This window comes from Amphiprion ocellaris, chromosome 8 (assembly GCF_022539595.1).
Source record: "Amphiprion ocellaris isolate individual 3 ecotype Okinawa chromosome 8, ASM2253959v1, whole genome shotgun sequence".
Classification (NCBI taxonomy): domain Eukaryota; kingdom Metazoa; phylum Chordata; class Actinopteri; family Pomacentridae; genus Amphiprion; species Amphiprion ocellaris.
The window spans coordinates 37,324,531-37,349,221 of record NC_072773.1 but is presented as its reverse complement, the minus strand read 5'-3'; the positions used below and the strand labels follow the sequence as shown (position 1 = coordinate 37,349,221).

The 24,691-nt window shown below is 38.5% G+C and overlaps 1 protein-coding gene across 2 annotated transcripts in view; it reads right to left on the bottom strand.

Annotated features, from left to right (window-relative positions):
* The window catches only part of sema3bl (sema domain, immunoglobulin domain (Ig), short basic domain, secreted, (semaphorin) 3bl), an 83,318-nt gene that overhangs the window by 34,206 nt on the left and 24,421 nt on the right, over nucleotides 1-24,691 (bottom strand). For both annotated transcript variants that reach the window (XM_055012826.1, XM_055012827.1), the window contains exons 3-4: nucleotides 18,431-18,493; nucleotides 5,777-5,896 (exon numbers count right to left, since the gene is read on the bottom strand). In XM_055012826.1, the coding sequence (XP_054868801.1) occupies nucleotides 5,777-5,896; nucleotides 18,431-18,493 (183 nt within the window). The remainder of the gene's footprint in view (nucleotides 1-5,776; nucleotides 5,897-18,430; nucleotides 18,494-24,691) is intronic.

Sequence of the window (24,691 nt, the reverse complement as noted above, 5' to 3'; positions counted from 1 at the left end):
ATTAAGAATTACCTATTCGAGGTGAAGTGCACTCATAAGAAAATTGTCATTTTAATTTTTTTTTCCAGATTTTTTCCAGATTATTTTACTAACTTTTAACAGCTTTTTAAGGATTTTATTGTGGATTTTAAAACAGTACTGAAGGTTTCTGGTGCATCTTTGGGTTTCTGCTTTTTATGTGACATTTTAATTTATTTTTTGTATGTTAAAAAGGCGCTCAATAAATTAAGAATTTAACTACCAGAGGTAAACGTGCACTGTGAAAAAAAGTATTATTTTTTATTTTATTTACAGAATTTTTTTTCAGAATTGTACTCATCATAAAATAAAATCAACAAAAATTACAAAAATAGAAAATAGGTTGTTTTACATTAGACATGTAAACTCTCAATAAACCCATAACTGTAAATAATAATAAAAAATCTATTTATGTAAAGAAAATTAACAAAAGACAGTTAAAATAAACTTGCAAAAGTATCATTATTTTATTTTTTCAATAGAGAAAACTCTTCCATTAAAGTTTAATATTGTAAATGTCTAAAATTAGATAAAACTAGTGAGAATTAACTGAAAAAATAAGTCTTAATTCTGTAAGTTTACAGACATTTGTTTGTTAAATTAGAGATATTAAATTAGAGATGCATTCATCCTTTTACACGTCAATAAGCTGAGGTTCATAAAAATGAAACTTTTTTTTTTTAACTGAAATTCACTTGGGCTGCACAGTGGTGTAGTGGTTAGTACTTTCGCCTTGCAGCTAGAAGGTCCCTGGTTCACGTCCCGGCTTTCCCGGGATCTTTCTGCATGGAGTTTGCATGTTCTCCCTGTGCATGCGTGGGTTTTCTCCGGGTACTCCGGCTTCCTCCCACAGTCCAAAAATATGCTGAGGTTAATTGATCATTCTAAATTGCCCGTAGGTGTGAATGTGAGAGTGATTGTTTGTCTCTGTATGTAGCCCTGTGACAGACTGGTGACCTGTCTAGGGTGTCCCCTGCCTTCACCTGAGTCAGCTGGGATAGACTCCAGCCCCCCCATGACCCTAGTGAGGATTAAGCGGTGTATAGATAATGGATGGATGGATGAAATTCACTTCTGACTGAAGCAGGAAACTATTTGTCATCAGTTTAAGAAAACAACACGGAGCATTTAAGACAAAGAGGAGCAAACAGACTTTCAGTTTAAATCCGATAAACTGCTCCACTGGTTTAAACTAAGCAAACATCCATTTTCTGCTCTTTGCTCTTCCTCTCTTGTCCAGTCCTGTTGAAATGTTCTGATGAAATGCAGGTCGACGCCTCAGGAGGGAATAAAATGTAGAAAATGAACCAGAAATGTGATTATTTAAATCATCTGTCTGAGCTCCTGCATTTCAAATGCATATTTCTTCTTTATTTGTAACCAAATACAAGCTAGCGACAGATTCAGTCTCGTTCTTCTACATATAAAAGTCAAAATCTGCAGTTTGGATTCACTTCAGTCGACTTAAAGCTAATTTGGACGAGCAGCAGAGCCACTGACTGGATGTTGGACTTTTCCCTCCGTCTATTTAAATAATGACTGGCCTCATTCATTCTGCTCTAGTCAAAGCATCTTTTATCATCTGTCTCTGTTCATCATTCTCTGATTTATATTTTCTTTTGTTGTTTAAATCCCATTTTTTATCTTTATTCCCATCGCTAATTAATTTCTTCTTGCTAAATATTGTGAAAACTTTCTCAGCAAAAGAAAAGATGGACAGAGATGAGAAAATAGTGGAAAGGAAAAAATGACTCTGAGGGATTATGGTAACAATTATGGAGAAAAACTGAGAGCAAATGCCAAATAAAATGAGTAGAAACAAGGCAGTAGAAGAAGCCGAAGCCTGAACAGACATCATTCATGTCCAGTCTGGGTTAGGGTTTCCATCCAAACACGCACCGGATGAATAAATCAACGGCTTATGAGCAATTAATTGTGAATATTCTGTCAGCCTCTTGTGTCCACATTAAAGCTGCTCTGCTGAGGAGATTTATTCACTGCTGGACTCAAACAACGGCTCAATCTGTGCCTCCAGCGGTTTTCATGAACATCTACCATCACTGGGAGGCTTCGCACTAAGCAAGGAATAGTTCTTTTACCTGAAAAGAACTTTAAAAGTTCCAATATGCAGCTCTGATTCCACCTTTTTGCTGCTGTTAGGGGCTCGTATCTGCTTCCTTCTGCATCAGTCGCTGTCTATATATCTGTCTTTATGTTTGGCTGTTGGTGTCTCTCATTGTGTTTGTGTTTCTGTCTGTGTCTCTATGTATTTGTATGTTCTAGTTGGTGTCATGTGTTTGGTTTGACTGAATGTGTGCGTGTGGTCTCGTCTTCTTCACGTCGTCGGTTTATTTTCACATCTACGATGCTGTTAAAGCAACGAGTCATTCACTGAAGGGACAGAAGTTTATAGATGTGGACAGATGGATGAGAGAGACGGAATTAGACCAAAAGATTGTAGGTTCATGAAGGGCGGAACTTTCAAGGATGGTGAATGTTTTTTATAAACGCTGCAATGTGAGTACTTTCTGATTGGCCAGATGAAATTCAACTTGATTGCAAACCAGTCTGAAAATGCTTTTGGTGGTTTTGGAAAAATGTTTGAAAATGTTCAGATATGAAAATGAATGACTCTGCTTTTCATCTGGAGGAAACAGCAGGTGGTTGGTAAAGCAGGAAGCATAGTTTGGATTAATTAACACTAAAGACCGATAACAAGAAGTCCAATGTCAATAAATTTATCAAAACTTTAATGGTAGAAGAGTTTCTCCACATTTAGAAGATGACGAAACTGAAACAAAGACAGACAGAAGAGACAGGGTGGTATGGAAGAGATAGGAGGACTGTCTGCCCCTAACGGAGATGAAACACCTAGAAGGTCAGAGATCATCCCACCCAGAGTCCAGCGTTCGGTCTCAGTCTGGAGAGGTCAGACAAACAGAGGTTTCACCACCAGCTAACTACTGCTTCAATAAATGGAGGAGCTCCATTCAATCAGACAGACTTTCTGACCAGCAGTTGGTGCAACTGAGCTGAGTTTTAACACAAATACAGCTGATATAACCTGTTCCAGTCATTTTAAACACACTCAGATACACTCACACACACACACACACACACACACACACACACACACACACACACACACACACACACAATCTGTCATAAACATATTATAAACACACACAGATGGGGCAAATTAAACAAATATTAGTTAAACTGGTTTAACACGAGGAGACAGAGACGTTGTTCATGATGTGCTTTAAAGCCAGAAACCACAGTGAGGATGAGGGATTGAGATGGAAACAGAACATGGCAGCATGTAGGAGAACACCCATGCTGCTGAGCTCTAGATCCATGAGAGAACCTGAAATAGTGCAGTGTATTCCTTGTACTACTCTGTCCTTTCTATGCACACTCTCTCTGAACAGTTGGCTCTCTACCTTCCTACTGTTTCATTTCCTCCAGTCGGTGCCAACCTCCAGCCTTCCCTCCCTCTCCTCATGCCCGGTTTGACCCCCCCCCCCCCCCGCTGGGCACCGCCGGGCCGTAAAACCCGGAGCTGGAGTCCGTCTTAATGGCTCCATTCATCAATTTGTGTCTTCTAAACGGCTCCAAGTGTGAACCTCAGCAGAGGGTCCCAGTGAGCTGAAAAGAAGCATAGAGGCTCTAAAGCTGAAGCTGAGCTGCTCCACAGAAGAACCGAAGCCAGAGCTGCCTGTTGAGACTTAACCTTAAACCCTGGAGATCTGTGCACGGACCTGAGACGGTCTGAGCTGCTGGCTTTAATGGAAAAGCAAACTGGCAGCGAGCATGTTTGTTCCATTAGACTGGTTTCCTCCACAGAGTCCTATCATCAGATCAGCTCTTATATGCAGCATTTATGATGAAAGCTGATACTTTATGTTCCTACAATGCACCAATAATTCAGTATAGAAGGCAGAAACACCAACCTTAGAGTTTTTATCATAGTTTCAGGACTCTGCTTGGACCAGCGGCTATATTCAAAGTAATTTCATTATCTGAATCTAGACAGGATAAGACTTTCAGTTTTTTATATAAGCTCTCATGTCAAGGAAAATATGGTAGTGTATTAGGAAAAGTGCTATATATTTACATGTACTTAATCGTAGCAGAAATATTATTTTATAACTGTTAGGGAGATTGTCTATGATTTTTTATGACTTAGCAACTTAAAAAAATATATTTTTTAATATATATATATATATATATATATATATATATATACATACATATATATATATATATATATATATATTCTTTGTGCTTTTAGGGAAATAAATATCATTGTTTTATTGAGTCAAGCATAGCAGACTACTGACAGACTTGTTTCCACCTTTTGACCACAGCTTTAAATATTTTAAAGGAAAAGCAAATTACTCTGTGCAAAAAGAATTTATAATTGTTTGTACAAAGTGGGATGTAAGTTGGACACAATTTCGAAATTTGCTGTAATTTTTAAAACGAGATTACTAGAAGAGGCTTTATTAACAGAGAAATGACTACCAGGATGAAAAAGGGAACTTGTGCTGTTAATTCTGATGTGCAGTCTGTTGTGATATAAGGAGAACTTTGTGATTTATTCATGCAAAAATTGGTGAAAAAATTATTAGCGATATTACTTTGCATACGTTTCTTTTGTGTTTGTGATGTGATTACTTCTTTAGAAAGCGTTCTGTATCTATGCAAGGACAAGATCATGGGTGATTCAAACAATAATGAAGTGAAAAAAAATGGGTAAATCTGATATATATTCACAATAACAATTTTTGCTGAGTCTTCGTAGAAGAAACAAGAAACTAGCAGTGCTGGAAAAGTCAAATCGTGGAGTTTCATTTGATTTGTGCTGCACTTTACTACAGTTAATACTTTGTGAGCAATTTAACTAAGAAGGAATGTCCATTTGGACGCAAAGTGTGTTTGTTGGGCTCCAAAGGTTAACAGAACCTGTCTGATTAACACTTTATGGGTCACTGAGCAACATATGTGAAGTCATAATTCTCAATCTAATAGGAAATAATTCATTGTAAAGCCGATATTTAACGTGTTGTAACCCAGTGTTTTGGAGCCCTCCCAGCATGAAAAGGAGGAAGATTTAACAGCTAACTACATGGTGGTTTAACCCAGAATCATTTCAGAACCAAGAGACCAAACCAGAGCTAAAATGTGAGTAAATACACATTGCTCCATGTCTGTTGGATATATAAGTAACTTTAAAAGTTATTGGTGAACGCTGTTAGTAAAGTGTTTGTTTTACAGTAAGATGCAGCAGTGAGAAGTGTAGCTCTAAAGACCTTTTTTCCTGCATCTTTCCAAACTCAAATAATGTGATTAGGCAGCTGTGTAGAGTTTTACATTGTCAGCTAAAATTTATATAGTTTCCAACAGTAACTAAAGGTAAAAAAAACCCTGCCAAGACTGAATATTCAGCTCCACAGTACTAAAAAAACTGCAAATAATTTACAGTTTCCAAATATTTCCAATAGGAAATAGAGCAGCTCAGTGTACAGACACTAAAATACGGGTCTGGTGCAACAGTGACGGCTGAAAACCACAGAGTTTTCCTTAAAAACACCAAATGAATGTTGGTTTTTGCCAACACAGACAATATGAGTGTTTGCCTGTGTGTGTCTTTGTGGGTGTGTTTGGGTATTTGACTGTCTAAATGTGTGGTTTGATGGATGACTGATGCATGGAGAGGCATCGTAGGCCCACAGCCATTATTTACCCCTCTTACCTCTCCTCTGTGGCCCACAGAGATGAAGGCACACATGGGCTGGAAGGCTCCGGTACCGCAGGCCAGGAGGTGAGTTCGGTTGTAGGGCTGCAGGAGGCGAACAAAGTTGGCGCATTCGGTCTGCAAAACACACAAACAGACAGATTCAAACTCTAGAAAGGTCAACAAATCAGTCAAACAGTCACTGGAACAGCTCTTTTGTAGCGTCTACTCTCATTAAAAACCTATTTTATCAGTGCAGCAGTGAGATTAAAGTGTCTAAATCCAGAATGCTGCCCTGAATGCAGATATGACACATTAACCCTCCTGTTGTCCTCATTTACAGGCACCAAAAAATATTGTTTCCTTGTCTGAAAAAAATCCAAAAATTCTGCAAAAAAATTCCCCAAATTTCTGAAAATTTGCAAAACCTTCAGGAAGAAAATTCCAATAATTCCTTAAAAGTTTCCCTTGAAAATTTTATTTCAAAAAAATAAATAAATTCCCCAAATTTGGCAGGAAAATTTGTGTAAATATTTTCAAAAAACGAGTAAAAATCTTCCAAAAAAATCCTAAAAATATCTAAAGTGATTCCATATATATCAGTAAAATTTCTGATATTTTCTTTAAGAACATTCACATAAAAATCAACCAAAATCCAGTGAAATTCACTGGATTTTGGTTGATTTTTATATGAATGTTCTTAAGACACATTTTTAACATTTCTTTTTTTCCACCAAAAATGTTCAAAGATTTCCCAAAAATGTTGAAAATGTGGACATCAGAAGTTTCACTGGGAATTTTTTTCCCCCACATTTTCAAACTTTAAAACGGGTCAATTCTGACCTACAGGACGACATGAGGGTTAAACACATGCAAACTGCTATTAAAAAGCCACATCATAGCAGAAGGCCCTTAAATAAATCCAGTCTTTCAGATAAGTTGATTTTCGGGGCACTGAACAGAACCAAAATGATTTCTTAACTGGGTTTATTGATCCCACATGTTGTCATGAGGGCCAAGTCAAGAGTTTTATTAGCTGGTGTGTGATAAGCCTGATCAGGACTCCTATCTCCAATCTTCTGGATGTTGGCCAAAGAAACACGATGATGTTCAACAAGTTTCTTCATTTTAGGGCCAAAGGAATTCCTGATAACTTCAGGGTTTTGATTTGAAGTCTTTGTTTGGTGGAGAAGACAAGGAGGTGATTAAGACACCAGCAATAAATCTGAATTTAACTCTGAGCTGTTGCAATGAGAAAGCCATGAAATGGAGAATTGGAGAAAGAAAAACGAGACGGATCCAGTTCAAGAAGAGAAAATAAAAACTTCTAACCACCTGAACCTTCTAAAACAATAGCCGCTCAGAACGCAGCGATTCTTTTTTCATTTGGTCCTGAAACCAAGATGTAAAACACACACAAGCACAAATACTGCAATATGCATATGAAGATTTATAATAAATGTAGAAATAGAGGATAAAAAAACAGGTTGAATCCAGTTCAAAAATGTCATATAAAAGTTCGAAAACACAGACATCAGTGATACATAATTAGATTTAATTAAAAGGACAATCAGCCCATTACACAGGTTCAGAATAAAACAACAGCATCTGAAGTACTAATTAACTAAAAATTAAAAGTACTCACAAGTTAAAAGCAAAAACAGGTTGATTTAAGATGAGAACATAAAGATGACCTGAAGTCATAATGAATTTGTACTAAAATGATCAAACTTCTCTGAAATGACATGAAAAAGGTTTAATATAGAGACCTGCTGTACATTAAACATAAACTGGAGACAGAAAAACTGTCTGGTTCAAGTGTTTAATATAAAAGATCCTCAATGACACAATAGAAAGAGAACAGAAGGTGGGACTGAGGAAGTATCAAGACTTTTGTATACGACACAGAGGAGGTCGACAGGAAGCTGAGGGCATGACTACTTCCTGCTTCCTGTCTGCAACAACAGCAGCTGGAAAAGGGACCGGAAGGAAGGGATGGAAGTGGTCGGATCACATTAACCAGGTCAAAGTCATAGCAGTGCCTGGAGGGGGGGACAAGAGGAATTCTGAATCTGAATCCTGCTGGATTTAAAAAGCTGGAGTAGATTTAAGAGTGTTGTTGTGTTTCTTTGCCTTGGTTTGCATGTTTGTCGTCTCATCTTGATGTCTTTGTGGTTTCATAAGCTCATGCATGTAATAAATCAGCTGTTGTGTGTGTGGCCTGCGTCCCTCTAAACATCGCTTCAGACACTCAACGTTGTTGATCGTTTCCTCGAGTGTCTCTGCAGAGCTGATTTAAACCAGGTCTTTACATCAACTCCTCTCTGCACCCAAACAAAACCAGAAATTTGTCTTAGCTATGAGTCCAATAAATCTACATCTACTGCTAATTGTTCAGTTTACAAGCACATGAGGCTCAAATGTGTGGAAGAAATGAAGTCTGGCTGGTTTTAAAGGATTTCTGACAGGCTGTTCCCCACTAATTAATTAGCATTAGATGATTTTAATGGTGACAAGAGCAGAAAAACAAGATCAAATCATTTCCTAGAAGGATCAGACTAAATGCTGGACTTCACTTTGTGTCTTTAAGTTGGTAAAAAAGACGTATAGCAGAGCCTGAGTCTGTCTTCCTGGTGTTTCCGTTCTATTACTGAGGGAGTCATCTTTGCAGATCTGTGCTGTAAAATGAAATGCTGAAACGAGGAAACACACCTCGGCTCTCCCACTCTGGGGGTTTGGGGTTTTACAGTTCTGTGTGGTCTCTCTGAGATTAAGTGGCAATAAAGGGAGTGGAGTTAAACACAAAACCAAGTGGTTTGATTACTAAATGTGGGCGTCTCGCTGGGAGATCCCAGGGAGTAGATTTAACATCTCGACAGTAGAAAATCGCTGCGTAAACAAGCAGAACGAGGGTAAACCGGAGAAGACAACGTTCATCTATTAACCTCTGATTACTGGAGGAAGGTTGGTTCACCACAAATACTGTTTCCCAGCAGCACCATTCACTGGGTTTAGCCTTGAAGTTCCCGGCAAAAACCACAAATTATGCGTCTTGAGACTTTAGAGAAGGTATGTTTAACATTTTTAATATAAAATATGACTCCTCCGCTCTGAGACACATGCATCATTAACATAAATAAACCAGAACGCTGCCAAAGACAGCAACCATGAAACCATCGCAGCCGGCTACTGGTGGAGGACTCGTATGAAGTTAAATGGATTTCCTAAAGTTTTATTTGACATATAACTACTGGGAGGACAAATCCGAGGGCTTTTCCAACAAGAGAATAAAATTAAAGTGCAAAAACTTGGGCTGAAGAACAGAGAAGAAGTGGAGATAAATGTCCTTCTCTTGACTGAAAGAACTTAGAATTTATGATGAGATGAAACTGAACCCCAGGCTGCAGATACTTTAAATCAGAGTTGGATTTTTTATATCTGAACTCTCTCTTGCTCACATTGTTGATTGTTCTTTGTTGATATTTTCAGGAACTTAAGGATGTTTGCAACCAAAACTGTTACCAGGAACCAACAGTTCTATTATTCCCAAAGACCAATCCCGCTGTCCAGTCGGGTTGTAGCCGCCTGTTGGTGCTCAGAGGAATTTATTCTGTGGTCAATACATGGTTAATTAACAATATTCTTGGAGAACAGCCAAACCATGCATTTTTATGAGGGTTTGTGCCCACAGAAATGCTGAGTAAACACTAATCTGACACCATTAATATACAGTAGAAAACGTGTTAAACGTGTACTGCTTTAATGATCCCTGACAGTGGATCTATCTGTCTGTACTTCCTGTTGATTTTCAACACATTTCCTGTTGTTCTGCCTTTAAACTCAGTGCCGAAGCTTTGGGTTGGTCCTGCAGGTCACTGATCCCTTAACCTGAACATTTAGAGCAGAGTTCCATATATTTCTGCTTCTCATAACTAAAATCCCAAAGAGAAACTCAGCATGAAGAGTTGGGAAAGAAGAGAACATGTTGTTGCTCAGTACAAGCTTCATACTAGCAGTAAAACTTCTTTCTCAGTTTTCAGTAAGGGGAGCAGTTTCCAGACTTTCGGGCCTTTTTTTTCACATTTCTGCACAGATTGTTCCAGAATCAAACCAACAGAAACTTTTAAAGCCTCAAAACTCTGCAACATCACAACAAAACCTTTATGCCTTTTGCTTCCTTAACTTCTCTCTCATATCAGATGTGATCTTTTACACTTCTTTGAACACACAGTACATCAGATTGATGCACTGTCGGTGACGTTTCCAGTATTTTGGGTCTTTCAACATCACACAGCATCCCCCAGGTGACTCATGTGGCTCTACACCACCCACAGGTATCTACTACAGAACATACTGACACACAGGATCTGTTCCACTCAGAGAGATCTGAAACATGTCCAGTTAATGTCTGAAACTATGATGTTGATCAGGTTTCACTGACAGTAATTCTGGATTCTACAGAAACATTAAAACACCTCAAAACAGCTGCTGTGTTTCATATTATTTCCTTTAACAAAAACCTGCACTTCTACACAGCAGCAGAAACAATAAGAGTTTCTTTAAATAGAGATTTGCATAAAGCTTCCATACACTTGTTAAGACTATCATTCAGAAGTTTGGGGTCACCCAGATAATTTCATATTTTCCATGAAAACTCCCACTTTTATCCATGTGCTAACATCACTACACACGGGTTTTCTAATCATCAATGAGCCTGGTGACAAAAATGTCCATCCAGCTGCTTGAATTATCAGCCTTGGTGATGTAGAAAGTTGTGTTAATTAAATTTTCTTAGTGGCATGGCCTCTTACCTTCTCATTAGTCAGTTACAGTCGACTACAGCTGGTGACTCCTCTTAGGACTGACTTTAAACATTCATTAGACTAAAACACTAAAGTGGGAAACTCAGCAAAGACCTGGACAACAAACCACTGACCAACCAGTCAGGAAGTCACTTTAAAGCAGCTACAGACCATGATACGTTTGGTCTTTACGAGTTTACGGAAACTTTTGTTCATGACACAGCAGCAGTTACTTCATTGATCCAGCATTTGATGGCAAATTATGCTCCGAGTTCCTCCTCACACCTGATAGATCACCTGTTCCACACTGATTCCAGGTTTATAAGGGCAAATTATTGGCATTAAAGCGTCTCTGGATGAATCCTTTTTACAAGGACAATCCTGTTATTATGCTCCAAATTACATGTCAGTGTTCTTATTGTGTTTTCAGCGTCTCAGATAAACCTGGCCTTCCAGCCCCGATGTCAGGCTGAAGATTACACCCTTCGCTAGCAGCTATTAAAGCCCCGGCAGCCAAACATGTTTTATGACGACTGACCCGGGACAGGGAGCGGCCGGTTTGGACATAGGGAGCAGTTTCCAGAATAAACAGCAGTAAGATTCTGTAATACTAACAGGAAACAAGGCCAACACACATAGACACACACACATGCACATAGACACACATAGACACACACACATGCACATAGACACACAGAGACACACACACACACATAGACACACACAGAGACACACACATATGCAACTTAACCCAAACACAATCACACATAAACATGATGAAGCCGGTTCAAAGCCAGACAGCCGGATCAACCGCTCCGTCCAAGTCTTTGGTCTCAGCTGCTGTTAGATCCTCAAAGAAACATTTTTATTTTCTCTTGACTGATTTCCAGACTGAAAACATTCAGTCATGGCAAGAAGCTCTGGCCAAACTGTATGAGATGGTTTTTCCTAATATCTACCAATTACTGCCACCATGAAGGGAATCAAGCTTTAGAATAAAAAAACACAGGAACCTCCTCAGCTTCCTGGAAGAGCTGCAGTGATCATTTAGCAACGTTTACAGCTTCTTTCTGTCATTAATACTGAACAGTGGCTCAGAAATGACTTGAAATCTGTCCAAAATGACTTTAAATGACTCAGTTAGTGGTAAAGAAACAGTAAAGGAACAGTTCTATCGGGCTAGAATGAAGGTTCTAGACTGGTCTCCCCAAAGTCCTGACTGAAACCCATCAAAAACCTGAGGACTGATGAAGTAACAAGTCTGAGTCTGTTCAGTTGATAGTAGAATGATACCGCCACCTCCATGCTTGACGGTAGGGTTAGTGTCAGGAGGAATCCAAGATCAACCACTGAATACACTGAATTATGAAACAGCTGCAAAGTCACTGTTAGCCCAGAAATATAGTAAGTAGACTTTCAGATTTTGCAAATTACAGATTTTTCGACTTGAAACACAAACATTTGATGAACTGGAATGATGTGCAAGTCGTCACTAGGGGGAATTTCATGTTTGCAAAGTCAATGGCTCAGTAACTCAAGGAATCTTATTGAAGTACTCCAGTAAAGTCCTTTACTGTGTTGCACTGTGGCACAGAATGCAAATAAAATGAAGTTGAACAGCGCTTGGAATGAGGCTCTACCATGAGGAAGGTTGGATTACTAACTGTCAGGTCTGCCATGAAAGAACACAGCTCAGAACTCACTGCAGGAATCCATGTATGGAAACCCAGCACAGAATTTAAACAGATTTTCTAAAAGGCCCTCACTGAACTCGTCTAACCTGCCGCTGCTGATCCCAGATCGGATAATAAATCCAGTGTCAGCCAGGAGATGGAGATGGATGGAGCAGAAAAATGTGTTAACAGCCAGAGCAAGACGCTGCATGTTGAGCTGAAGTCACCTCCTTCTGGATGGTATTTATTTATCTGAGCTGTGATTAATGATGGTGGAGGTCAGGAGGTTGAGACTCTATCAGCAGAAACAGCTGAAGCTGGTGGACAAGTTGTCAGGAGGAGACTGGAGGCAGACTTTCATTCAGGAGAGACAGAAACTGGACATCTGACCAGGTGGAAGTATCTTAGTAGACTCAACATCCAATTGATATTGTTTCTAGTATAAATAGATCTACACTGTAAAAAAAAAAAAAAGTGGGGTTTTTTGGTTTTTTTTTTTTTTTACATTTTTAACGTTATTCTACAAATTTTCCCCTTTTTCAATAACTTAGAGATAAAAACTAGTAAAATCACAGAAAAAAAGTCATGGTGATTTGTTCTTTTGCAATAAGAAACCATAAAATTACATAATGTAAACAAACATTTTAATTTGAAAAGCCAAAAATTCTGTATATTAAGAACTGAAAGATGGTAAATAATTTAAATAATTTTTAAACTGTTATCTTTCCAACTTTGCTTGTTTTATTAAATTATAAATAATAATTAATGAAATTTCATAAAAAAATGATAAATGACATGTTGACTGTAAAAAAAAACCGACTAAAATCACAATGTTCATATAAAAAAATCTGTATTTTAAATACTTTCTTCTTTATAATGTGTGAAAATTAGATCATTTTACTTTATTTCAATCAGCTAAAATGCTTTTTTTGTTGTTTTTTATTTTGTTTTTCAGATATTTGCTGATACTTTCGGCAGGTTTCACTGTTTGTAAATGTTACAGTATTTCTTAGTTTTTTGTGAGATTTTATTTCCTTCTCTTGTGTTATTTTCACAGTGTAGAGTTTTGTTGGGATGATGTTTTGACTTGATTAATAATAATGCATATCAGGGGTCAGATTTACATGTAGAACATTTGGTTTTGAATTTGTCAGGGGATTTCAGCAGTGAATCCTCTGGATTTATTCATTTCTCACTGACCTTAAAGGCATTTACATGTTGAAGACAGTACTGCAGCTGCAGTGTGTTTAGAAGGACAAATGCATGCTTTGTTGTTTGTTTTTTTGTTTGTTTTTACTCCAACAGCATAAATTATTCTAAATACCTTAAGTTAGTTTAAGTGGAGTTTTCAGTCTCTATGTTTCATATGTATGAGACACCAAACACACAAAAGTCCTGCTCAAATATGCGAGGACCTTTCACCTTCAGCTTCCACCACTTTTGTCAGACTGTGCTTAAAGACAGCAAACATGAGAGCTAACGTGTGTGTTTGGTTTGTAGATGGATGCAGCAGTAATCCATCTCCTCTGACACCAGCAGAAAACGAGATACGTGAAGGCATGCAGGAAGACGTCTGGAGCTGAACTAACGCTGACCAACATCTCAATCTATTCTGCAGAAACACACACTCTTTATGGCTGCTCTGGTTCTAGAGGGTAGAGTTACATCCAGCAGAATAAAGCATGGAGACTCCTCAACTGTATGGACAGTACAGGAGCAGAGAGCAGCACAGATACTACTGTTGACTTTTGAACAGAAGTGTATTCTTCTCATTTTGGACAAATTCAAGGAACTCTGGACATAAATTTGGAGTCATTTTAAACAGATTTTTAGTCTAAATATCCAAAAACTGGAACCTTGTCTGGTCAAACTTTAACACATCAGATTCTACTGATGTTAGAGCCTCAAAGGTTGGTGAAATGTGGACCAAAGACTGGATTTTAGGAGAAATATGGATCCATCCATCCATAGATATATAATTACAGGAACTTTATGGAGACACCAAACCAGCCTGGATTCAATGTTTTGTACTTTTCCCCCATTTTCAAGAGCTCATGATTATGTACAGTAACGTTCAAAAGATTGGGGTCATCCAGACAATTCCATGTTTTCCATGAAAATTCCCACTTTTATCCATGTGCTAACATAACTGCACAAGGGTTTTCTAATCATCAATGAGCCTTTCAACACCATTAGCTAACACAATGTAGCATTAGAACACAGGAGTGATGGTTGCTGGAAATGTTCCTCTGTGCGTTTTGCAGAAATCAAAACCTTTTTAACTGGTTTCTGTACTCGTGTCGGTCCTACACAGCCTGCAGTTCAGCCTAGTTGTGTAGAAGAGTCCATGATGTTTTGTCACTGTTGGTCTCAGGTGAGTCACTGATGGCTTCATGGTTCTACTGGAGCAGAATGTTAAGTTTTTTAGGTGTGGACGTTTCATTTTAGAGGGTGGATTTTAAATGTAGGATGAAGTCATTTTGATGAAATATCTTAATTTAAGGCTTTGGATTTGGACTCAAGAAACAGATGAGTGGTTCAAGGATGGTCAGAAAGTAGAAAATCCAGCAAGCCTTTCTGTTTTTACAGTTTCTGGTTCTGATAAATGATTTCTTCAGAGCTACATGCCTTTTAAAGTTGCCAGCAGCATTGGTCTGCAGAGGTTTAAAGACAAAGAGAATAAACAGTGTTCTGCCAAACAAAGTTCAGGTTCACGTAGAACACTTATTATCCTGCAGTGTTCTTTGTGCAGAGCTTTGAGCAGCTGCAGCTTCTGGAATAAAAGGCTGTTCCTGAGGGTTCAGTCAGTGTTTGAATCACACAGAGACGCTGCTACACTAATTATTTGATTGTCCTCCGACCCAGTTGATGCAATGGTTGAGTGTTTTTGTAGATCTGAAAACTTTTTCAGAGACTTTTCCCATCTTAGCTAAAGCGCATTTTATTTTATCAATCATGAATGACTCCAGGGGAACCACTACTAAAGCAGAATATTACTGAAATAAAGCAAAGATTCTAATTAAAGACCACTTTAATTTGTGAACGTCGCCTCATGAATCCTGTTTGTTCAGCTCTAAGTCCTCTCAGCATTCTCCTCTCAGCTCATTCATGACTCTCAAGTGGATTCTCCCCTCAAACCTTTTCATTTGTGCTCGTCTTCGTATTTGTTCATCCCTAATAAAAAGCAGAAGAAGGAAGCAAGCAATCAAAGTGTAAAAGGAATGGGAGGAAGGAACAAAGAGGAGAAATCTTTGATTGTTAGATTTGGTCCTGTTGGAGCAGCAGCTCTCAGGATGCTTCAACTAATCACTGGTTTACACACAATAAATGCACACTGCAGTCAGAAATGTAGAAGGAACTGTTATTTTTAGTGCTCATAGTCATCTGCCAGCCTCGTCCATCTGGAACAGGTTAGACTGAGTGGAGGTTTTCTCAGTGTTTGAAGTGGCAGGTGTGTATCAGGTGTCTGATATCAGGTTTATTAGCTGCTTCCTACCGTTCAAAAGTTTGGGCAAAACACACATTCACAGAAATGTAACTTCAGATTTATGTATTTTTAACTTTATGAAACTCTATAGAAGATATTTTTGAGTTCAGATTTATAAACACTACCGTTCAAACATTTGGGGTCACTTAGAAACGTCCTTATTTTTAAAAGAAAAGCAGTTTTTTCCAATGTAGATCACATGAAATGAATGATAAATCCAGTGTAGACATAGTTAATGTGGTAAATGACTATTGTAGCTGGAAACAGCTGATTTTTAATGGAATATCTCCATAGGAAACATGAAACTGCCTGGGTGACCCCAAACTTCTGAATGGTAGTGTATTTTTAACTTTATTATAGTCTACAGAAGATATTTTCGAGTTCTCTCTACTTTCCATTGAGGTGCAGGACTTCATATTCCAGCCAGCAGTGATGTAATCGCAACAAAAAACACCCAGAAACTGCTTGGAGTTCAGTGGGTTGTTAAGAATATAATGTTTTTAACTGTTTTAAGTTAGTTTCATGTACGCTGCGTGTTAGAGAAGAGCTACATACATGTCTGTGGTGTGTTTCTGTTAATACATATCTTTGAGGTGGAAAATAACTCAAAGTTCTGACACATTTATGCTCTTTGAAACTGAAGCTTTCTTGTGTTTGCTTCTTGAGACTATTCGACCCTGAAGCTTTAATTAGATGAACTCTGTCCATCCAGTGTTTTTCTCTCATTGTGTTTGTTCTACACCTCCCCTTCTCCTTTAATTGTCCTTCCCTGTCCTCCTTCCTCTCAGTGTTTCTGAACCTTCATCCAGTCCTCCCTCCATTCCCTCTATTACTGAACCAACACAAGTCTTCATTAGAGCTCCAAATGAAACTCTGTCTCTAGTGGAAGTCATTAATGAGAAGTTTACTGCACCTGGAACCGTCCAAAAGATGCAATTGTGGACTTTCTTGTTTCTAGTTGGTTGTTGTTTTTTAAAATGATCATTCAAACTAACTGGAAGCAGAATAAATAAGATGTTAAAGGTAAAAGTACACCTTTCATCAGAGGACTAATTAGAGCAGAGCCCAGTGAGGATACTGGGTGGACTGGGAGGCAGCCAGAACTCTATTCATTCCCAGGAAGCAACTTGACAAGCTGGTGTCTGGAGAAAGTCTGTTTCCCTACGGAGGCGTTCTAGAGGCAAGTAGAGAGCAGTCAGTGGAATAATGAAGAACTAAGTTAGTTTTTGGCGACATCGTTCAGTTAGAGTTCAGGAAACAGAAAAGAGACGCCAGGCTGGTAGAGGAAGAAAAACAGAGGGAGTTTCTGACGGTCCCTGAACTACTAAACCTATGCTTAAATGTGATATTTCATTAAATGACTCTGTTCTAAATGTTCATTTATACATTTGCTAAACCTCCATTTGTTCTGAACCAAGTTCTGCTCCTGAACCTGAAGCCGTTAGAGACTCAGCTACAATCAACAGACAAACTTCAGGGATGTTTCAGCTGGACTAGGATGAACTGCAGGAAGTGTTTACACAGAGCAGATAGCAGAAAAGTAAGGAAACACTTTAAAAATGGAAGGAGTGACCTCTTGGAGAATGGGAAATTTAAAACTCAGTACCGCACATCAAATAAAGACTTCTACAAATATTTACAGGTCAGGCACTTTGTGTATATGAAGAACAATTCATTGGAAATCCCAAATGATTCCCATCCATTAAATACATTTTTTTTAATCAACTATACACAACAGAAACACTTCATATTCAGATTCTATTCTGAGATATCAAACTTTGAACCTGAGTAAACTTTTATGGAGTACATTCCTCAAATGTGTCATCGATGATAATGGGTGGGATGAGAAACTGTGGCTGCCTTCCAGAATCTCGATTTGCAGCAGGTGTAAAGAGCTACAAGATGATATTTTGCATCATGTTTACATATCTCCACATATCTATAATAAGTGTAGAATGGGAACCTCACCAAATTGTCCCAAATGTAAATCTTGCATCAGCACCAGGCTGCACTGTTTGTGGGAATGAAAAACAAATCCAAACGTTCTGGAAGGCAGAATGCTTCAATATTAGTAAAGCATCAAATCTGTAGACCCACTTTATTATTATTTTTTTGTTAGTATTTTAAAAATGTGTCCTAAGCTAATAAGATGTATTTGCTTTTTCTTCTGTTTCAGCATCAAGTCTCTCCACAGATGTTTGTTCTTTATTCATCTTTCCAGGTGTCAGATTCACGGTTTCGTTTAATGGATGAAAACTGACAGTAAAGTGCAGGAAACAAGCAGATGGAGTGACGGGAAGAAGATCTAGTCATTTCTCAAAATAAAAAACCTTGTGGACTCCGCAGGAACTAAAATAAAAACCCTTTGATTCTCTGTGCAGCCCGGTGGTTGGGGACCACTGATTTTAGAGGACTTATTTGGCAGGACAGGGTATGAAAATATCACCAACAGAAACATGATACCTCTGAGTGTCTAAACTGACTATGAAGTAAATTTAAAAGCAACAGCAGAGGAAACAACGCTAATGAGAACACATTAGTGATCATACAAAGGAGCATAACTGAGCTGGAGTTGCACCAGTTCAGGATGGATCTGTGATGTTTCATCTCTATCAGCTTTTATTTTATCATATTATTATTATAAACGGGGGTACTTTCATTCATGGAATACTCTATTATTGATGTAAATATGTGAAAATCCCATGTTTACCTGCGGTTCCTTCCCTGTCTGGATGCAGTCCTCTCTGTTTCCAGGTAGCGGAGGCCAGTAGATCTGTTCAGGAAGAGAATAAAGGGGAAACAGAAAAGATGATGATTAATGAGCTAATGTAGGAAATAACACAGACAGCCTCTTTATTCTGTCAAAGTGTAATTTCTTCATGGGAGCCACAGCAGTTTAGTGAAAGTCTGTAAATGCAATCAGAACAACATTCAGCCTCTGTGTCATTAAATGGGAATTATTTAGCAAACAAATCCAAGATTGTAGCAGTTGGAGCTGAGCAGATCCTCCGAAAGAAAGATGATGAAATGAAGCAAAGGGCGGCCAAAGATTCTAGGAGTTTACTTTTGGCTTGTAAAGCAGAAGACAGGATGATAAATCGCTCAGAACACCAGCAGAAAGTCTCTGGGTCACAAAAATTACTGACAAAGAAGCAGATTTTCCCACTGAGCTCTAACCAAGCAGATCCTTTTGGTTTTGTTCATGGCAGTGAATAGATAAATAAATATGAATTATGTAACGCTCTGAGCCCTACAGACATCACTTTCAGCTTTTATTTTGGTAATTTGAGTCGAGAATAGAATCCTAACGTTTGTGTTTATGGTTGATTCGTCCACAAACCAAAACATTTTCTCACACATTTGATTAATCGTTTGCTTTCAGAATCCCTGATATGGAAGTCTTCTATCTGGAGAAGTCTTTGGGAGACTCTTAGACAGTTTGCATTAAATAAGAAACCAAACTGAAACACAGCAACTCGTTGTGATGCTATGAAGTCGCTTCAAGACCATCTGGAGCTTTAAAAGGAAAAGAAAATATCAATATATAAAACTGTCTTCAATTTTCAAGTCAAGTTCTCCCAGTATAAATCCAAGATGTGCTGATTAGAACAGCGCCAGTCCTCCTCTCGTCCTGCCAGTAGATGAGGTGAATCTCAGATAAGCATGAAATGAAATCTGGACCCAAACAATGGAGCTAATTTTCACACTGCCCTCTGCAAAATGAAAAATGAAATCAAACTGAAGCCCAACTCAGTCTCAGCAGAGCTTCAGACTACAGGAGGGTTTCTCTGGACAATAAGTCTTTGTCTGGTCTGGTTGTTTTGGCTAACGGAGGGAATAGAAAGCAGAAGGAGAAACAAAGGACTGGTTTTACTGTGTGTTAGTGATCAGTGCATCTACGGAAAACATGTAAATGAAGAAACAGAAACGGAGAAACGACGTAAATGAAGTCAAGAGGACAAATGAGAGTCTGTTTCTGCTGCTGTGGCTCAAACCCGAACCACAATTAGAATCACAAAGAGGTTTTTATATGAGCAGAAAAATCTGGAGACAGATCTGGAGTCATCACAGATAAAACAGACTCAGAGTAAATTACTGAAACCTGACTGACTGACAGTCATCTTCATTTAAAGGGTTGTGACTGTATGTTGTTGTATTCTGCTGTTTTTCTCCTTATCTGTGTCTGAAATCATCCACTCATTCCCTCCTTCCTATCTAAGGAATACTATGTAATGGATTACATAGGGAGCTGCTTGGTAAAACTAATATTTTAGGACACTATTCATGTCTCAGCTCTACTAATTACATCCCTGCTGTCGCTCAATTAAAACATATCAGATCAATTACGGCTATGGCAGCGCCCCGACCGCTATTGTTGAGACTAATTCATACTATACTAAATGTAGATTTCAAAATCAATGAGTGAAATAACTGATTTCCTTGTTTGTGTTGTGCTGCTTCCATTAGATGTATTAAAACAAATGATTATTTGTAAATTTCAGTACAGGGAGTTTAAAGTCAGAGTTCCGTTCCTACAGATCTACGTAAGTCCATTTTCACTGTAAGTTGGAACTCCAACGAAAATGTAACCAAAGCCGTTCTATGCATCACGATATCGATCAGTTCTTCATAAAGTCATGAATACCAACGACTTTCATGCATGTATGAATCATTTTACTAGAAGATAACAGAATATTGTAACAGACTGATATTGTTGTTGATGTTGAGGTTTCAATGTTTATTGTTCAGTTCCAGATTTACCTAATGTCAGTGAACGTGCCATGTTTAGTTAGCTCACCTCTGATTGGCTGAGAGTCAGCAGTAGAGAGAGCTGGGAACGGTGGCTAATTCTGGAGCTAAGTTATGGGGTTTTTCTAGTTATTCTGGCGTTGGCTACGGTCCACAGTAGCCTGTATGAAGGTTCAATAAACCAGCAGAGAACCAGATAAAGTCTCACTCATTCATCACAGAGGGTCGCTACAATATGTTGACCTGTTTTTACAACTTGACCCATGTTGGTCGGTGTTTCCTCCTGTTCCCAGCATTTTATTCTATCTAATTTCACTTCCTTTTCTTCCAAGCATCAGAAGAGTCTGACTTACTCTGGGAGCCATAATGAAGGACAAAAAGTTAGTGAATGTAGCACAATCCAAGGTGGAGTACAACCAGAGAATGGAAACAAAGCCGTCTGATAGCACCATGACGACGAATTCATCCGCTCCACTCATCAACTAGTTCCACATAACCAGTTCTGATGTAACGATGAAACGCTGTAGGTCGAGGACGCCATAAACCGAGGACCTGCTGTACTTTTGTGCCATAACTAATGGATTTGTGTCGTGCCTGTAGTCATTTTGATGAGCTACACATATAGAAAAGATACATTCCCTAGAAGATACGTCGAAATATCTGTCAGAAATCTCAACTGACTCTCGTCCGTCTGCACATAACGAAGATGTTGCTGGTTAGTGACCATCAGCTGTCTATAGCTGCTATACAGGGGATAACAACTGTAACTTAACATTCAGACAGCACTACAAAATGGCAAACACCCTATATAATGCAGTATAAAACATATAGTGACTGATTTTGAACACAATCCTGCCCTCTCTGCTCCGTCTCCTCACCTGCTCTCCATCCACTAATCAGCTGTTACTGATCCAGAAATCACTCCTCCACAATGTAAAAGTTACCCCAGAACTGTTTCCAGCTGCTGTTTAGCCGCTCTTTTTGTTTTCTTCTTTCTAGTTTAGCAGATAAAAACTTGTCCTGTGTTCCAAATCACATGCTTTCCCATTCCTTCTACTATCATGTACTACAGCTAAACTACCTCCTGTATCCTGCAGTATGAAGACATTTGGGATTTATCTCTTCGTCATAATAATGAGCCTTCAGCTGTGACCGCTGTAGTCTGTAATGTGAAAGGATCTGTCATCTGTCCTAGCTTTAAGCTTGTTTTTATTCGCCTGAGATGCTGTGACACATGTGATGTAACGGAGCATGGGATTGTGGGCCAGAAAGAAAAACACGCTGGTTTGGAAACTGCAGGATCTGGCTGGATGTAGGAGGACATCGGGGTTTTTTGGGGTACTGCTTTTGACAAACTGTGTTCTGGGACACACTAAAACTTTTTCTGGCAAACTATGGATATTGGAATAAACCCTCTGATTTGAAGCTTTTAAAAGCTTCCCGTCTCCTGTGATTGGGTGGTTTACTGAACCGCAACAGCGACAATAAAGAGCTTTCATTTTATATTACATTATACATAATATTCTGTGAAATCAACCATGGTTAAAACGTGTCCGACAACGGTTTGGCGTCAGTACTTTCCAGATCTCCATCCAGAGCTTCCCTCCATGCCTTAGGAACCACGGCTGACCTCTTCCAGTGGTCCTCGTCCTGCCTTTATCTAACACTTCATCACTGACTCATCTCTTCAAAGCTCTCTTTAATCTGGAGTCCAGCCTCGAACATAACTCAGATTTGTTATTGCTTTGATCTTTGAACTTAGAACAAAGTGGGTTTGAAACGAAACGTCAATCCAAAGCTGGAAACGAGTGACAGTCACGACTAAAGGCCGTCTTTTAACTTCAAACTGAAACTTTTGAAACAAACAGGATCCCAGAAGGAAGAGTGGCGCCAGAGACAATACTTCTTCCAGAATCATGGACAGATAGAAATCATCAAAAAGGGTTTTAAAGTTGAAAGAAGATAAAAATCATTTGGTATAGTTCAAATATTGCTTGAGGAACGACAATAGACAGCTGCTAGCACTTTGATTTGGCTCCAAGCACAGAAAATACTGCAAATAAATAACAAATAAATGCATTTCTTTTATCCTAATTTCAACAAGATTTCCACATATCTTCTGGATATCAGTGTAACAATGAAACACACTTTCCCTTTAGTTTTTATGGCTTATGTGCATTGAATCATGATGCATTTCCATTGTGATCAACTCCATCCCATTTTATGGACAAAATTAACTTCCCTGCATCAAGACAGAATTGTTTGATTATAAATACTGGACTAAGACATTTCTAAGAACCTCAGCAGAGAGAAAAACTAACTCCTAGAGAGGATTACGTTGCAACACCAGAATTTAACGGATTTCTCTGGAGTTTAGCAACACTTCGTCAGGCTGGATGCCATCTCCACAAACACCGAAAGAACTAGATCCACCAAGGAACCAAACACTGAGGAAAACACACCAGTTAGAAGTCTGAACCTGCTGAAACATGACAGCATCTTTGACCGTGAGCCAAAGAAACAAGCCTGAACGTCACATATACAGTAACCAAATATCAATCAATAGTGTTTATCTGTAGGCATGGAGCATATTTATCAGCCATATGAAACATCTACATGCACTGGATCTGGATTTGTTTTCATTTTTCCTGGGTAATTAACATTAAGGGGATTTTTTCTTTCCATTGCCCAGATTTGATTCAGCAGGTATTGGGTCCAGTTCTGGGCAGCATGGATGGAGTTTAAACCGTCTGAGTCGTGTTCAGCTGAAGCCTTGTGCTTAGAACTACATCTACCTCCCATTACCACACTGTCGGTCAGATTTATAGTGCAGAGGGTGGCAAACTAGGTTTTTAAGTCAAGCAAATATTGTAAGTTTTTGTGGGCAGAGTTTGAGCTGAAAAACCACAACTTGGAGCAACAGATTTCCCAACAGTTGGCTCTGATGTTCTAGTTATTAAACTTCTTTACATGGACAGTAAAAGCCAAGAAACTGATGAGTCAGAAGAGTGATGCAGATGAAAGAAGTTTCACTTATTTGCTTGGCAGTGATTTAATTTCTGGTGTGATGCAGTCAGAATGTATCACATTTGTGTTTATGTATATTATCAAGCGCTTCGTTTTTGTTAATATTAACCCTATAAGACCCAAATATAGAAAAGCAAGAGCTAAAATATAATGGAAAATTTAAAAATAAAATAATTTTATATATATATATATATATATATATATATATATATATATATATATATATATATATATATATATATATATATATATATATATATATATATACATACACATATATATATATATATATATATATATATATATATACATATATATATACATGCAGCTGATGAGAGGAAGAAGGCTGGATATGCAGACTGAGCAGAGGGGATGGAGAACCAGAGTTGGTCCAGTAGAGGTGGGCTGTAGGGGCTTTGTCGCAGATGTTTCACTTTGGAGGGAGCTGGGAGTGCAGGGGGAGTCTGAGGAGGACGGCGAGGGATGTGGCAGATGAAGCTGCTAGATCTAGTCAGTGGAGATGGATTAGGAGAAATAATAATAGTTGTGAGTGAAATAGAGGCGGTGAGGGAGTAGCCCTCTCCTTCACTCTGCTGGCCCCAACTAACTTCATTCCTGTGAACCTTTTACATGTGTTTTCCAAAAAGATGCTGAACCAAAAATGTTTTTGTTGCTGTGGCCGCAAACTCTGGGACCCGTAACACAAGCACAAGAATTTTGCTCAGTTCCTCAGTTGCCATATGATGTGTATGTATGTTCTTATGCATTCATGTTTGTGTTGATGTCAACTTAAAAACATGGTGTTTGTGTTAAATTTGAAAAAAGTCTCAGTGCTACAGTTCAGTATGAGAGGACATAGGGGTGAGCTATGGATTTAAAAACTTATTTTCACTTTTTAAAAAAATAAGATCAGAGTGCATGAATGCATGAGATGACTCCAGTTCTGTAAGTAATGAAGCGTCATAAAAGCGTTGAGTTTCCTCTAATCTCACACTTCAAACTGATTCTCCAAAATGTTGGGCTGAAACCACAGAGATCCTGGTGTTGGGATTTTTACTAAATGATGCAGAGATCAGCGGTGGGACTCACTGGTTGTCATGACAACATCAACATCAGCATGCATTCTCCTAGATAATCCATTTTGGAGCATTTGGCAGATGTGCACCATCTTTTAAACCTTTCTTTTACTGAACTG